Genomic DNA, 14,336 nt, shown 5'->3' with positions numbered 1-14,336 from the left:
GGAAAATGGTTACTTGTCAAAGGAAAAGGGGCACTTTTAAAAATTAATAGGGGCATTTGTCAAAGTAAAAGGGGCACTTTTCCTATGTAAAAAGGGGCACTTCTTACAAAGTTAAAGGGGCACTTTTCCTATGCAAAAAGGGACACTTTTAGGGTACTTGAAAAAGTGGGAGGGCAATGTGACCCCCCTGCCCCCCCCCCCCCCCCCCCCCCCCCCCCCCGGAGCGCCGCCTCTGGACCGTACTAGACCATATTAAAAAAGACATTAAGCAAACAAACTCAATGTACGGAAATTAGGACCGGGGGTATTTTTATTTTTTAATTAAACGCCCTCAACGTTATTTGTGAGTTTAGTGTTACAGCCAACAGGTGCGAAATAAAAAACAACATTTTGTTTGGTAAGTCTGTAAAAAGCAAGATAAACCGGAGTTTTCATCGTTGATAAACAAACTATAAAGAGGCAAAATGGCAAGGTTTACAATTAAATCAACTTCAATTCTCTTATTTAAGTGCTGTTTCTGTATAGCGTTAATAGGTTAAGTGATGTACGTGCTTTGCAGACGACTCGATCGTTTTACCCCTTGTGTGTTTGAATCGCTCCCGGACTTTCGGGTGTGTTCTGTGTGGGAACCTTGGTCTGAGAGAACGTCACGCGTATGCGTGCAAGTATATCTAATACTAATAATGTACTAGTATTACTATTAAGGGCCGGGCTGATAATATATGTTTCAATGTTTATTTTCTGAAATTAAGTTAGGATCATGTGAAAATGATCTCTCAGTCTCAGTTTGAACATACCACCAAATTAGCGTATTGAATAACCGTCCAGTATGGGACATTATTCAAACCAACACTTGTCGATCTTTCCCATACAACAAGGGCCGAGGGTCAATGCTAATGCGTATTGACGTCTAGCACTGCACTGCACTGCACCCTGTGTTAATAGGCAGCATTTGCACAGATGAATAGTCGATATACTTATTATACACAAATGTACACAATCATGTTGATGTGGCTGATCGGCAAGTTTGACAGTAGACTTACAATTGAATTTTTAAATTATTCTTTCTAACATTGGTAAGTTGAAAAAATTGTATTTTACTGCTGTTTAGGTGTCATCAATTGTCATTAAAGTACCGATTTTGAGTGAAATTAGTTGAGTTTTGTAGAGTGGTGTTTGAAATGTTGAAAATCAATAGCACAGCTTTAATACAGAGCCAGGATAGTAATGCAGCTATATGTGGGGCGAGGCCAAGTGCTGAAGGGTGTGGGGGGGGGGGGGGGGATTAATTAGCTAATTTTCACCAGAATTGCGGGGAAAGTTTGCACTCGGTTTGTCTTTATCTAGACCTACACATGTACAAGTTTGATCAGAATCCTGTGATATAATATATACTTTTGTATTCTCAAAATATTTTCTAAATGCTAGTTAAAAGATCTAATTTCAAAACTCTCTCTATCTAGACTAGTAGTACCCTGATGTGCATGTGCAAAATAAAGACACTAACTTCCGATCAATCAGAGATTGAAGAACCTAACCAACCCTGAAGAAGTGACGGAGGATCACAGGATTAACCTCTCAGTTCATCACAATGATGATAATGACAATGATGTGGCTATTTAATTGAAAGCCACACACATATATGGCAATATGGTACATTATTACCATCTTCTAGTACTGGTTACTTTTTTTCTTCCTGCAGACATAAGCAAACATGGCCAACAGGAAAGTTCATCGTCTTGGTCTTGATGAGGACATTGTGACAAGACTTACTCGCCATAAAATATTAACATGCCAGGTATGTTCTGTGGCTCCCTCTTATTGAAGTCTTACTGGGCTTCATTTAGAATGTTGATATTATTCCAGTGGGTAGCATGTATGTGCTATTTACAGTCGGCACAAGTTTATTGTACAAAGCACATACTTATTCTATTGGAGAAGGAATGCTCTATTCTTATTAGTTTAAAACAAGTCACACATTCACAAAGGTTTGTTAAATTCCAGTTTGGACTGCCGAAAAGATAACCTCATCAAGTAAAGAGGGGCCTTGATTTCTTGAGGTCTTCCCAAATGATCATCATAAGAAGTAAAAACCTCTGAATGTTGGCCCACTTGAAATTGGGTTTGGATCTTGTATAAAATGTACCCACTGCAGGGTAGTGAAATGTAGTGGCACAGAGAGATGCATTGGAACGTGAAATGGAAGACTATAATTTTAATGCGTAGAGGTAGAATTGTATCATTAGAGCATAAAGCTGGCAGAATATTGTCTCTATGTCATTGATAACGATGAACAAAATTGAACCTTGTCATGTCAAATAACAACTACAATTCACTGACAAGCTTTCCAGATTCGTCTTTGTGCCGCTACATCTTTCTTAGCTGCCTTTGTGAACAGAATGCATGACAGTAAGTGTACATGGTTCTGTGACACACACTCCACTCAAACTTGCTCTGTGTACAATTTCAAACACTATCCCCATTTCTAACTTCAACCTTGATCCAATGCTATACTTAGCCATAACCTTAATCCAAACCCTAACCTAAAACTTAATTGCAACCTTAACCCTAACCAAATATTTTTGACAAAATGTGTTGGATCATCATTTAAATTCCTTGAATTTGAATGCAATCACTGCCCTCCACCAGATAAATTGATCCATCTATTCTTGAATGATGTGTAGGATTTGCTGACGAAAAACCGCTTGGAGCTGCTGAGGATATTCAACACTTGTGAACCCAGGATCAGAGAAGCTATCATGAAAGCAAGCAGAGCATGTGCTCCTACAAGTACAAAGGTGAGACATACATGTAAACCAAAACAACAAAAACAAAGCAAAACAAAACATAATCAAACAAAATAGTTGAATACATATAAGTAAGTAAATAAACTATATGTATATTAAACCAGGTACATTAAGTTGATATAAAATCAACTAAAAAAAAAGTACCCAGCATTCTATTGTTTAATGGTTAAGAAATTAAGGAAAACTAAAAAGGGCACATATGTTTACTTAACCCAAGTGGGGCGTGAGTTCCATTTGCACCCTACTCTAAACACATAATAACTTGTTGAAATCACACCTGTTCCGTAGGAAGAGCTCAGATGATGGGTGGAACGAAATTGTCATATTGTAGAAAAGTTTCGTTGTGATATATTTAAAGTGGCCAAAACAATGCCCACATTTATTTTAATGGGATTATATTTATTTTCTCATCTAACATTGATACTAGATGCACCTAATTTTTGTCTTTACATTCACATTTTCTTCACATTTTGTTCTTTATATGTTGCTTGTTAGGTTTTATTTTTTATTTTTTAAATATTATATATTTCACTTATTCTTCACCTATTCAGGCACTACAGCTATGTGAAAGAAATACTGGTTCATGTCCAGGTTTCCTTCCAACCTCTCTGACAACACTAGACCAACTCTTACAAGGTGGATTATTATCAGGAACAATAACTGAGGTAAGGTGAAAGAGGTACCGGTTCATGTGCTCTACAAATCCATCCACAACTTAATTACTGTTAATACTGACTACTACCAAAACAGATCATCTGGATTAGGGGTATCTACAAGAATACGCTCTTCAGTATCATTCAAGAAGTTATCTGCTGTAAAGGACTGTTATAAACACTCCCTATATCCTAGGACATTCCCCGAATGGAACTTTCTCCCGACCCATGTTAGAAATGCCCCCACCCTTGCCTTGGAGCCTTTAAAGATAACTTACAAAAGCTCAACAAAATGTTTAAGAAAGGGAAAAATAGAAGTTTGGGAGTCCAGCTGTAAATGGAGATACAAAGCTGTAAAGCTTTTTTATTTGATCTGCAAAACAGATAAAATATCAATGACAGATTTAGTACATCATTCAAGTTGTACAAGATACAATACAAAATATCTGAATAAACCAAGTGACTGTTTCTATAAAGATTTCTCTTTTGTACTATAACCTGTCAATCTTGACTTCATCCTTTAAGTATACAAAATTTAGAGTAACCAATGGCTACAAAATCTTTTGCATTTCTTAATATGCACTTCTGTGATAAACTCATATTTTCAGAATTTCTCAAACTGACTTAACTTTCCTTTAAACAGATTACTGCCAATTTGCATAAAAAAATAACTGTAAACATATCTATCTTGCATCCATACACAAGCTTGATTAATTTGTGCTAAATTGTGCTCATTATTGGATTGTCACTTTAAATATATTGTATGACCTTTCACTGACTTTGACAGGCACTTATTTTGCATATTTCTGCTCGGCTATAAAAAACTGTCTTATAAAATGTCTTCATTCAATTAAACACTGTTTAATAAATTAAACTGAAATATCTGACTTGCTATATAGCTATGCAACCAAGAATTGTTTCCAGTAATAATCTAGAGATTACACTTTATTACAAAATCAACTATCTGGCATTACCTGTAATTTACACCTGTAATTCACACCTGTAATTTACACCTGTAATTCACACCTGTAATGTACACCTGTAATTTACACCTGCACTACAGTAAGCCTTTTGAGTTCCATAATTAACTCTTTAAATGAATAAACTCATTCTTTCAATTCTTACTCAAAATGCCATGTCAGAGGTGCAAAGCTTTACCTTTTAGGTCAATAAATAGTGTCTTGCAAGCTAAATCAAATTCTGCAGACCAACTTTTGTCACCCAAACATGCTGCATAAAATCCAAGATTTTAGTATGCACAATAATCATCCTCGAAACACTTAACATAGGCAAAATAATTGCTAGACCCCACTTTAGAAATTAAGTATACTCTGCTCAGTTGACTGCGCCTGCATGTTACATCCCAGCTGAGGAGTTTATGCAGTAGCCCAACAGAACCAGAACCAGATAATAATAATCTGGATGTATAGAACGCTTAATACGGATTACCGTTTCTAAGCCCTTTACAGATATTATTACCCTGATCATTGGATTCATTCATGCGCAATGTGCACCATCTCTACTCCCTGGGGAGTATTCCTTTCATATGGTCACTAGAGGGCATTTGGCAATTACCAAAACAAATGCTTTTGTCATCCTACCCGGTCCCCAGTTCTCTCCTGGGTATGGAGTGGCAAATGTAGATTAATGCCTTGCCAAAGGACATTAGTGCCGAGTCGGGGATCGAACCACAACCTTTGCATTTCAGGTCAAGTGCTTAAACCACTCGACTTGGACACCTCTACTCCATTAGACCAACTATTACATGTTGGTTTGGAATTGGGTGTGGGATGACAGTCATGTTTATTTGATTACATAATTACAAATGCTGGCTGATACTAAGAATACTTTGGCTACTTCGGTAATGGTATTTTTAATAGCTTTTGTCACTCTTTGTGATTTGATTGATTGATTGATTGATTGATTTACCAACAGTTATACATTCCATACATTTTATACAATAATTACATATAGCTTTAGCTCTACTTATCATTAAGTACACAGTAGGCAAGTGTGCGCTTGTAAAATGGCGACTGGCCCGAATGCTTCCCAGGGAGTGGATAATGTGCATACATTGTGTGCGGTTAAGCCTGAATCTGATGACAGGGGTAATAATATATCTGTAAAGTGCTACCCGGTAGACACATCGTTGATGTATTGGGTGGTATACAAAAGCAGAATATTATTATTATTATCTAACGTCCCATAAGTTGAGTTCATGTTTAAGACCCCAAATGCTTTCGAAGTGCATTCTTCTTGCTGTTATTCTCATTTATGACATTACTAGAGCTCATTTAGAACCTTAAACTGCTATTAAGGTAATTTTAGACCCCAAAATGTGTGAATTTAAATTAAATACGATCAAACCAATTTAGCTCCTTTCACAAAATATGTTGACCGTTAATAATTAATTAATTAATAATAACAATACACAGGCTGACGGGTTGTGCGTATTATAACCAACACGAAAAAGCCAACAAAAAGCCAAATATTGGCATTGGCTGGAATAAAACGTATAAGGCGCTATTTTATTTTTCAACGGCTGGTTAAAAAATACTGAATATTTGTGATGCCCAACAAATATTAAAAATGGTTATATTTATGGATATTTCAGCCATCTATGAACCGATTTTTATCAAACAAAGATGATTTTGTCATTTAGATTGTATATTCTTTCGAATTTGATACTCAGTTCTTCATTATCTCACAACAAATTATTTTGTGTAGCGCCCTCTGCAACAAAACTCAACTATCCCTTTAATATCAAACATGCTCTTTTCAACAGTCTTGCTCTACATATAAAACACAACTTCTAGTAATCATATGGTTAAATATATGTGTGGAATTCTTTCTCATGGCATCACAGATATGTTATAGGAATATATTTGTATTCTTTCCTTTCAGTACATGCAACTCACTTTGGATGTGAATTATTGCAAGAAAATATGAAAATGCTACCTGTGTACATGCTCCTACTAACCTGATCAGATGTGATTTCTTTGTGTTTCTTCAGATAGCTGGCCCCCCTGGGTGTGGGAAGACACAATTCTGTATGATGCTGAGCGTCTTAGCTACTCTACCAGTTGGTATGGGAGGACTGAATGGAAGTGTGATGTATCTAGATACAGAATCAGCTTTCAGTGCAGAAAGGTGAGTTGATTACTTCTTGATTTTGCATAAAAACACTATCTCCATCATCATCATCATCATGAGCATCATTGTCAAAGTCATCATCGTCATCATCATCATTGTCGTCAACCATCATCATCAATCATCACCATCATTATATACACTACTACCATCATCATCACCATCATTATATACACTACCACCATCATCATCACCATCATCATATACACTACCACCATGATCATCATCATATACACTACTACCATCATCATCACCATCATCATATACACTACCACCATCATCATCACCATCATCATATACACTACCACCATCATCATCACCATCATCATATACACTACCACCATCATCATATACACTACCACCATCATCATCACCATCATCATATACACTACCACCATCATCATATACACTACCACCATCATCATCACCATCATCATATACACTACCACCATCATCATCACCATCATCATATACACTACCACCATCATCATATACACTACCACCATCATCATCACCATCATCATATACACTACCACCATCATCATCACCATCATCATATACACTACCACCATCATCGTCACCATCGTTGATCATCATCAGCATCACCATCGTCAACTATCATCATTATCATCATCACCATCATAACGATCATTACCCTCATTGTCATCACCTTAATCTCAGTATGTACATCAACCTGATTTCTGTACCTGTCAGCTCAATGTTAATTTTCTGTCATTGAACATCTTTGCAATCTTCCTCAAGATAATTAACAAGCTTAGATTGTCTTTTGATGTGATAACAAACAAGGATCAGTTGGTAGACAAGGGGTTAAGGTGTATACCCTGGTATTAATCCAGGGGCTCAAGAATGAGTGAATGATTCATCAGATTAACCCAGTAGCTCTCATATCTTCCCCAGCATGCATGTATCTCACTTCCCTGTCCCTGCCTAGCCGGGGATGGGAGGGTTAACAGTGACAGAGCGTGTTGCCAATGGTAGATGAGGGGGAGAGAGAGAATCTTTGAGATTCCTTGGATAGTCATCCCACTGTGATACTGATGTACATCCCAGATACACAACCACATTCAATCTCTACTAAAATCTCTAAACATCTTTGCCATATGTATTAGTCACTCGTATGTCACTGATTAATTAATTGTGTGTAGTAGAATTTACTTTGATTCAAATCTAATTGATTTCTTCTTCTATTATTTATTATACAGAATTTGCAAAGTGCTGGATAATACAGAATATGAAGCATTATTATCATCATCATAGATCCTTTTGTTTATAATATAGTTATAGGGTGCCTATAATTATTTGACTAGAAGTACTAGATACATATTAAATATTTCTATGATAGCTTTTTATTTTGTTTCATCATGAAATAACAATCACAGAAGATGTATGTGGGATGAGAAAGTGTTTGCATGTCATATGGAAATGAAGCTTGGCATCTGCGATACTAGGAGTATGCCCCTCCCATACAAAAATAAGAAAAGAATAAATATAAATGGTATCATATGTATGTTTGTATTAACCCTTTCAGAACACAATTTTTAAAATTTTATAGCAAAATTGATCACATAATGTTCTTCAAGTTGGTGACAATATTTTTTTCTTTTAATGCTTTTTTATTCTAATGAATTGCAGTATCTCTGAAAACAATATACATGGGTAAAGATTTGATTGAAAAGTTGAAAATTGCCAGTTTTGATCAAAAACAGGGATATGGAACCTCTCAATGTATTGCCAAATTAAGGATTTTAAAGCTTATTCTCCTTTTTGAAATTCCTGGTGTAAAACGCAATGTGTGGTCATATAACAATAATGGACACAATATGTGCAGAAAATTTTGGCCTTTCTTTTCATGCATTGGGTATACTCTTATTCCGCTGTCGTGTTAATGCGCTATCTCAAGAACCACTTGAGGTATGAGCTTCAAACTCAGTGATAGTAGGTATCACCATAAAAAGATGATCTGGGTTCATATTGGGGAAGTAGATCAAAGGTCAAAGGTTATAGAGTTCAATTGTGAAATTACAGGTGTTTAGCTTCTTTAACGCAATATCTCAAGAACCACTAAAGGTATGAGCTTCAAACCTAGTTTACGGCTCTGAATCCAAAGTTACATAGCTAAACCACAAAAATAATTATCTCCAAAGCATTATTAAGGGATAGTTTAGTTTACACAAAATAATTTTTTGTGAGATAATGAAAAACTGAGTGTCAAATTAAAAAGAGCATACTATTTACATGTACATAACAAAATTATCTTTGTTTGATCAAAATCGGTTCAGAGACGGCTGAAATATCCATAAATATAACCATTGAAAAAACGAAATAGCGCCTTATACGTTTAATTTTAGCCAATGCCAATGCTGGCTTTTTGCTAGCTTTTTCGTGTTGGTCATAAAAGGCACAACCAGCCAGCCTGTGTATTGTTATTATTAATTAATTGATTTATCAATGGTCACCATAGTTTTTTTGAAAATGAAGCTGAATTGGTATGATCGGATTTAATCTATATTTCACACATTTTGGGGTCTATAATTTCCTTTTTTTAGTACTAGAAATGTTATAGATAAAAATAAGAGCAATAACCATGCCCTTTGAAGGCATTTGCGGTGTTAAACAAGAACTCAACTGTCCCTTTCAAGCTTGGTAGCACAGTTAAGGGATATTGTCTTCCTTTGACTTGACTTTGATTATATCAATATATGTATTTGTTGTGCTTTTTGTTAGGATGGTTGAGATGGCCCAGTGTCGTTTTCCAGACTATTTCTTGTCAGAAGAGGCCTTGATGAACCTAGTGGAGAAGGTGCACATATCTGTGGAATCGACATGCTCAGACCTATTACAGAGGTGATCATTAATTTAGATTGCACATGAACTATACCCATGACACTGAAGTTTGAACTTTTAAGGTATTTTTGTTTTAGGATATTGGAAACAGATGACGAAGACAAAACAACAGTATCATTCATCAAACAATATGTAATTGAAATTATGTTTATCAGTAACTGTTATAAACTGCTTTTTTTGTAGTTCTGTAATGAGGTAAAGGCAAAATGAACATGTTACGAGAAGATATAATAAAGGAAGATATCAGAGTGATTTACGTATGTTGAATACAAAACCATATTTATTTACTCTTGCTTTTGTTTATAATTTACTTTCTCCTGATGTTTAAAAAAATCTCCATATAGGTTAGAAACAGTAGAAGAAGATCTAATAGAGAAGGGAATACGTCTAGTGATCTTAGATTCTGTGGCTTCACCAGTCAGGAAAGAATTTGATGGAAGACTTGGCCGAAACATGGTGGAGAGGACAAACTTATTATCCAAACAAGCAGCCATTTTGAAGTACCTAGCAGAGGAGTTCTCAATACCAGTAAGTCCACACTTTTCTTTTGTTCCACAATCAAAGACTATGGAGATGAAAAGTTGCTGAGAATTTGAATTTTGATAAAAATTTGCCACATGATTATTATTAATATTTTTTTTTAGATACTGTCCAAGTCTCTTGTTTTTCTTTCATAGTTTAATCAATTTTTCTCTTCACTTTTTCAACTATGGTAAGTAGATTACTATTAACTCTATTGATGGTAGCATTTCTTACCTTGACATTAGTATTAAGAAGGAAGTAGGAATAGGAACTTTTTTTGTGTTGTGTGCAAACGTAGGAGTACCAGATGAATTTGTTGCTAGAGTAGGTTTCTTGGAAATGCTATTTAAGTAATCTGTTTATTCAAGTAGTCACTTTGTGGGACACACTGTAGGATGTCAATGACCTCACTCCTATGATACTGTGTTTAGGGATATCTGTCTTCCTGACCTTTTTAGCAACTCCTTTTTCAATCGTATATCATTAGATAAAAGTTATTATTTCCCATTATGCCAGTAGCAAAATGGGATTATGATAGCAAATGTAAAGATGATTTATCTTCAATATATAATTATATCAATCTTTTGGTTCAAAATTGATATTAGCTCACAACTCAATTTTGTTTTACAGTGTAAGTGAGAGATACAGTAAGACTGGATGTAATTTTTCAGTCTTATTTGAATTGTCTTAGTGGGAAAATCAAATTAGGTCATTGTTCATTTTAGTAGATTTAGGAAGGTGGATGTCAACTGCAATGATAAGAGTAATAATGATGATGATGATGATGGTTGAATGATAATGAGGATATTGATGATGATGATGATGATGATGATGATGGAAATGATGGTGATAATAGTATTGATGGTGGTGATGATGATGGTCATCAACATCATCAGTATGATGGTGGGTCTGATTATGAGGATATTGATGATGACAATGATGATGATAGTGATGCGAATCATGTTAAACCATAGTATAGTATGCACTGTCATCACTTAATTAAGTTGGTCTAGACATTAAACTAATATATTATCACATTGGTTGCCAACAAGAAGAAAATTTGAATTTTAAGAATTTTTCAAGTTCCAACACAGAATTGCCTCATCATGCATTTAGTGTTTACAATCAATTTCTTCATAGGGAATGTTGTTATTTAATGATGGATATTGATCCAGATGGGAAGTGGCTATGGTCTTACAATGTACTTTGATTAGTTGAAAAGATTTGGCATTAATTTTTTGATCACACATCTATGAAAAACACTGTTTCCCTTTATTTACAACAAATATGTACTCCAGCATTGATTCCTTCACGCAGCATGCCTTCATCTTGATGTTGATAGAGCATCCGATTGAAAGAAAGAAGAAGTTGGAAGGATGAGTGAGCCATCTTGGTGCATGTCCACATTTTTGACCCAGTTGCAATGTGTTGACCAGATGTGGAATGCTTGATGATGTTGTCTATGTGCCTCATCGAGAATGCATAGTTTTGAAGTGTATCAACACTGTCTAGTTTAAATAGGATTTTCATCTATATTTTGTCAATGTCATTACCTATGCATCCATCTTCCGAGATATTCAGATATTCCCCAAATTGCTGAGGAACTCGTGATATTGCCATTTGTTACCTTTTGATGTGTTAAGATTACATTTGAGAGTATTATTTAAGATGTGGAATATAGAAAATTTGTTAAAGGTGCCATTACTTTTGAATTTTGAATATTTAAACGTATAGATAAAGAGAGATAGATACATGTAGATAAAGAGATAGAGATAGAGAGAGAGAGAGAACAAAACGTTCAGACAAGTAGACAAACAGGCAGATGTAAAGAAGAACAGATACAAAGACAGTCAGACAGATATGAATCAAATAAAAGTCAAATAAACATACAGATACTATACACTGTCAGACAGACTGAGAGACATGCAGGCCAACTGGAAAAAACATTAAAATAGACATACAGCTAGAGAAACAGACAGACAGACAGACAAACACGCAGACATAAATAAAGACAGATATACAATCAGACACAAAGATGGATAGACAGATAGAAAGACTGATGGAATGAATTAGTAGGCAGACATACATAGACATTGACATACAGTTAAAAATACATACAGTCAAACATACAGACATACACAAAAACAGACACACATACAGACATGCAGACATACACATGAACAGCCAGCCAGACAGACAGATAGATAGAATAACTGATAAATATGCATGTAGACATAGAGAGTAGCGATGGACTCCTGATCAATTTCCCATTAGCCTAGGGACGCATAACCTGAACATCCCATCACAATGCACCTGCATCTAAATGTTGTGTATGCTCTTCCAAGTCATGGCATGTACAGATTGGCAAATTTCCTTCTAACTTTGACATTTCAGAGGCTAGGAATGACTTAACATAAGGGAAGCAAGATAAAAATGATATACTATAACCAGACTAGATTCTCCTTTATTGTGTTAAACTGAGTCATGACAATATTTTATGCTGAATACGATATTGTCAAAATCACCATTCAGTATTCACAATTCAGTGTTTCTTATTTGGAAAAGATGTAATTAAAAAAAGAAAAGGAAATTAATATTGAAATAATTCAAATGTTATTGGAAAAAATAATCTGCCTTTTGTGTATTTACCTTGAACAATGTACATATATTCAGCAGACATTTGATTGAATACAAGTATAAATTGTGTTTTTCTACCTTTATTTATGCTGTTCAACCACGCCTAAACTATAGCATGTTTGCACTACACTTTTGTAATTGAAACGAATGCTCTAAATTGCAAAATAATTTATTTTACTTTTACTATATCATGTTGGTCAAAACATACTAAAATTACTCCTGACAAACTTTAATAAATGAGATATGAACACAAGAAAGTGAAAATATTTGTTTCTGTCGCTGATCTTACTTGTATAATATTCAGTCAACAATTACAAATACCAAACGATGTTGAATATTATTATATGATTATAGTGATAGTGTGTGTGGCAAAGGGACAATTAAAAAGCTTTAAAATGTTGCTGAAACAATCCACCTTTCCTCATTTGAAAGATGAGCACAAATTGAGAAGTCATTCACTGTTTGCTGATAAACGTAAATTCACTTGAATTTGCAATGGTTTTGATAAAAAAAGAGGCATTTTCATCAAATTTGTAGAATTTAATTTTTAGGTTTGGAAAGTGTAATATGAGTGTCTGTAGGTTTGAACCAAGTATACTTTTGTTAGTATGACTAACTTCAGGCAGTGGGTAACCAGATATATGTGGGCAAACTATGGCAGGCGGTATCGTGGGTATTGTGGAGTTCGGCAGGACAAGGTGACTGTATTAGTAACATTTCCAGCAGATACACCGGGGATACTAGCTGAGCAGACAACGGTATCCTCAAGCTTGGAGGCTTGCCAGATATACACCAAAATAAGAGGTCAAAATGCTTTCAAACAAAAGGTTGCCAACTTTTTGGAAGCTTCCAGCTGTTGAACTCACAATTAATTATAATTTAAAAACAGAGAAATTCACTGGAAGAAACTATGTGAGCATTAATACCCCAAAATAGAAAACAGAATTATAATTTTTTGTGAAGGCTTTTGTTTTGTTCTGGTGATATGAATCCTTCCAACCCTTGCTTTTAGTGACAAACGTTTGAGTTTCAATGGAGTAACCTTAGGAAGATTTAGATCAGGATTAACAGAGAAGTGAGACATTGAAATTTACATGAGAAATAACCATTCAGGTTTGTATCTTAATATTTTTTGAAAATAATTGTTCTGAGTACTGTAGTGTAGAGAATTTTGATGTTCATGTAGATATTGGTTGTGAAAAAGTCTAGTTAATAAATAATGTTCAATCCTATTAAATTTTAGGTCTGTCATGTGTACTGTTGAATTCATCCCTATTTCTTGAATCCATGAAACTGTGATTTTATTTATGGGATGCAAGAGAAAGTGGTAAGAAAAGAGAGAGGAAGAGAGAGAGAGAGAGAGAGAGAGGGAGAGGGGGAGGGGGAGCAGGAGGAATTTGGATGCCTCTAAAAAATTAAATTACAAATGTATTTTCAACACTATTCTCTCTAATGATATGAAAGAAGTACGGTAACACAAACCAAACTGTTGCAGAGTAGACATTCTAATCTGTATTGAGTAGATCAGCAGTATGCATATGTGCATAAGCTCACCAGGGGAAACACAACCTTGTTTCAGTCAATGCAGACACCGGGCTGAAAAGGTCATTTCTTTAAAATTATTTGCATTTAAGATGCCTGGTTTGCAGAGAAGCGATATGTATGAAAAACACAGGCCAGATCAATCATTTCAATGGTGTCT

General features: G+C 35.1%; 1 protein-coding gene across 2 annotated transcripts; it reads left to right on the top strand.

Moving 5' to 3' along the window:
• The first annotated feature begins 335 nt into the window (after positions 1-335).
• On the top strand, positions 336-13,871 carry LOC593295 (DNA repair protein RAD51 homolog 2). Of its 2 annotated transcripts, XM_011670346.2 has the most exons (8): positions 336-397; positions 1,703-1,798; positions 2,685-2,798; positions 3,359-3,472; positions 6,474-6,610; positions 9,356-9,475; positions 9,820-10,003; positions 11,296-13,871. In XM_011670346.2, exons 2-8 carry the CDS (start codon positions 1,715-1,717, stop codon positions 11,299-11,301), a joined length of 759 nt encoding a protein of 252 aa, XP_011668648.2. In that variant the 5' UTR covers positions 336-397; positions 1,703-1,714; the 3' UTR covers positions 11,302-13,871. The 2 variants fall into 2 exon arrangements, with proteins under 2 accessions (XP_011668648.2, XP_030855260.1); XM_030999400.1 differs by having other exon boundaries at positions 9,820-13,871.
• Positions 13,872-14,336: the final 465 nt, after the last annotated feature.

This window comes from Strongylocentrotus purpuratus, unplaced genomic scaffold (genome assembly GCF_000002235.5).
Source record: "Strongylocentrotus purpuratus isolate Spur 01 unplaced genomic scaffold, Spur_5.0 spur5_scaffold_5, whole genome shotgun sequence".
Lineage (NCBI taxonomy): Eukaryota > Metazoa > Echinodermata > Echinoidea > Camarodonta > Strongylocentrotidae > Strongylocentrotus > Strongylocentrotus purpuratus.
This window is presented reverse-complemented; position numbering and strand designations above follow the sequence as displayed.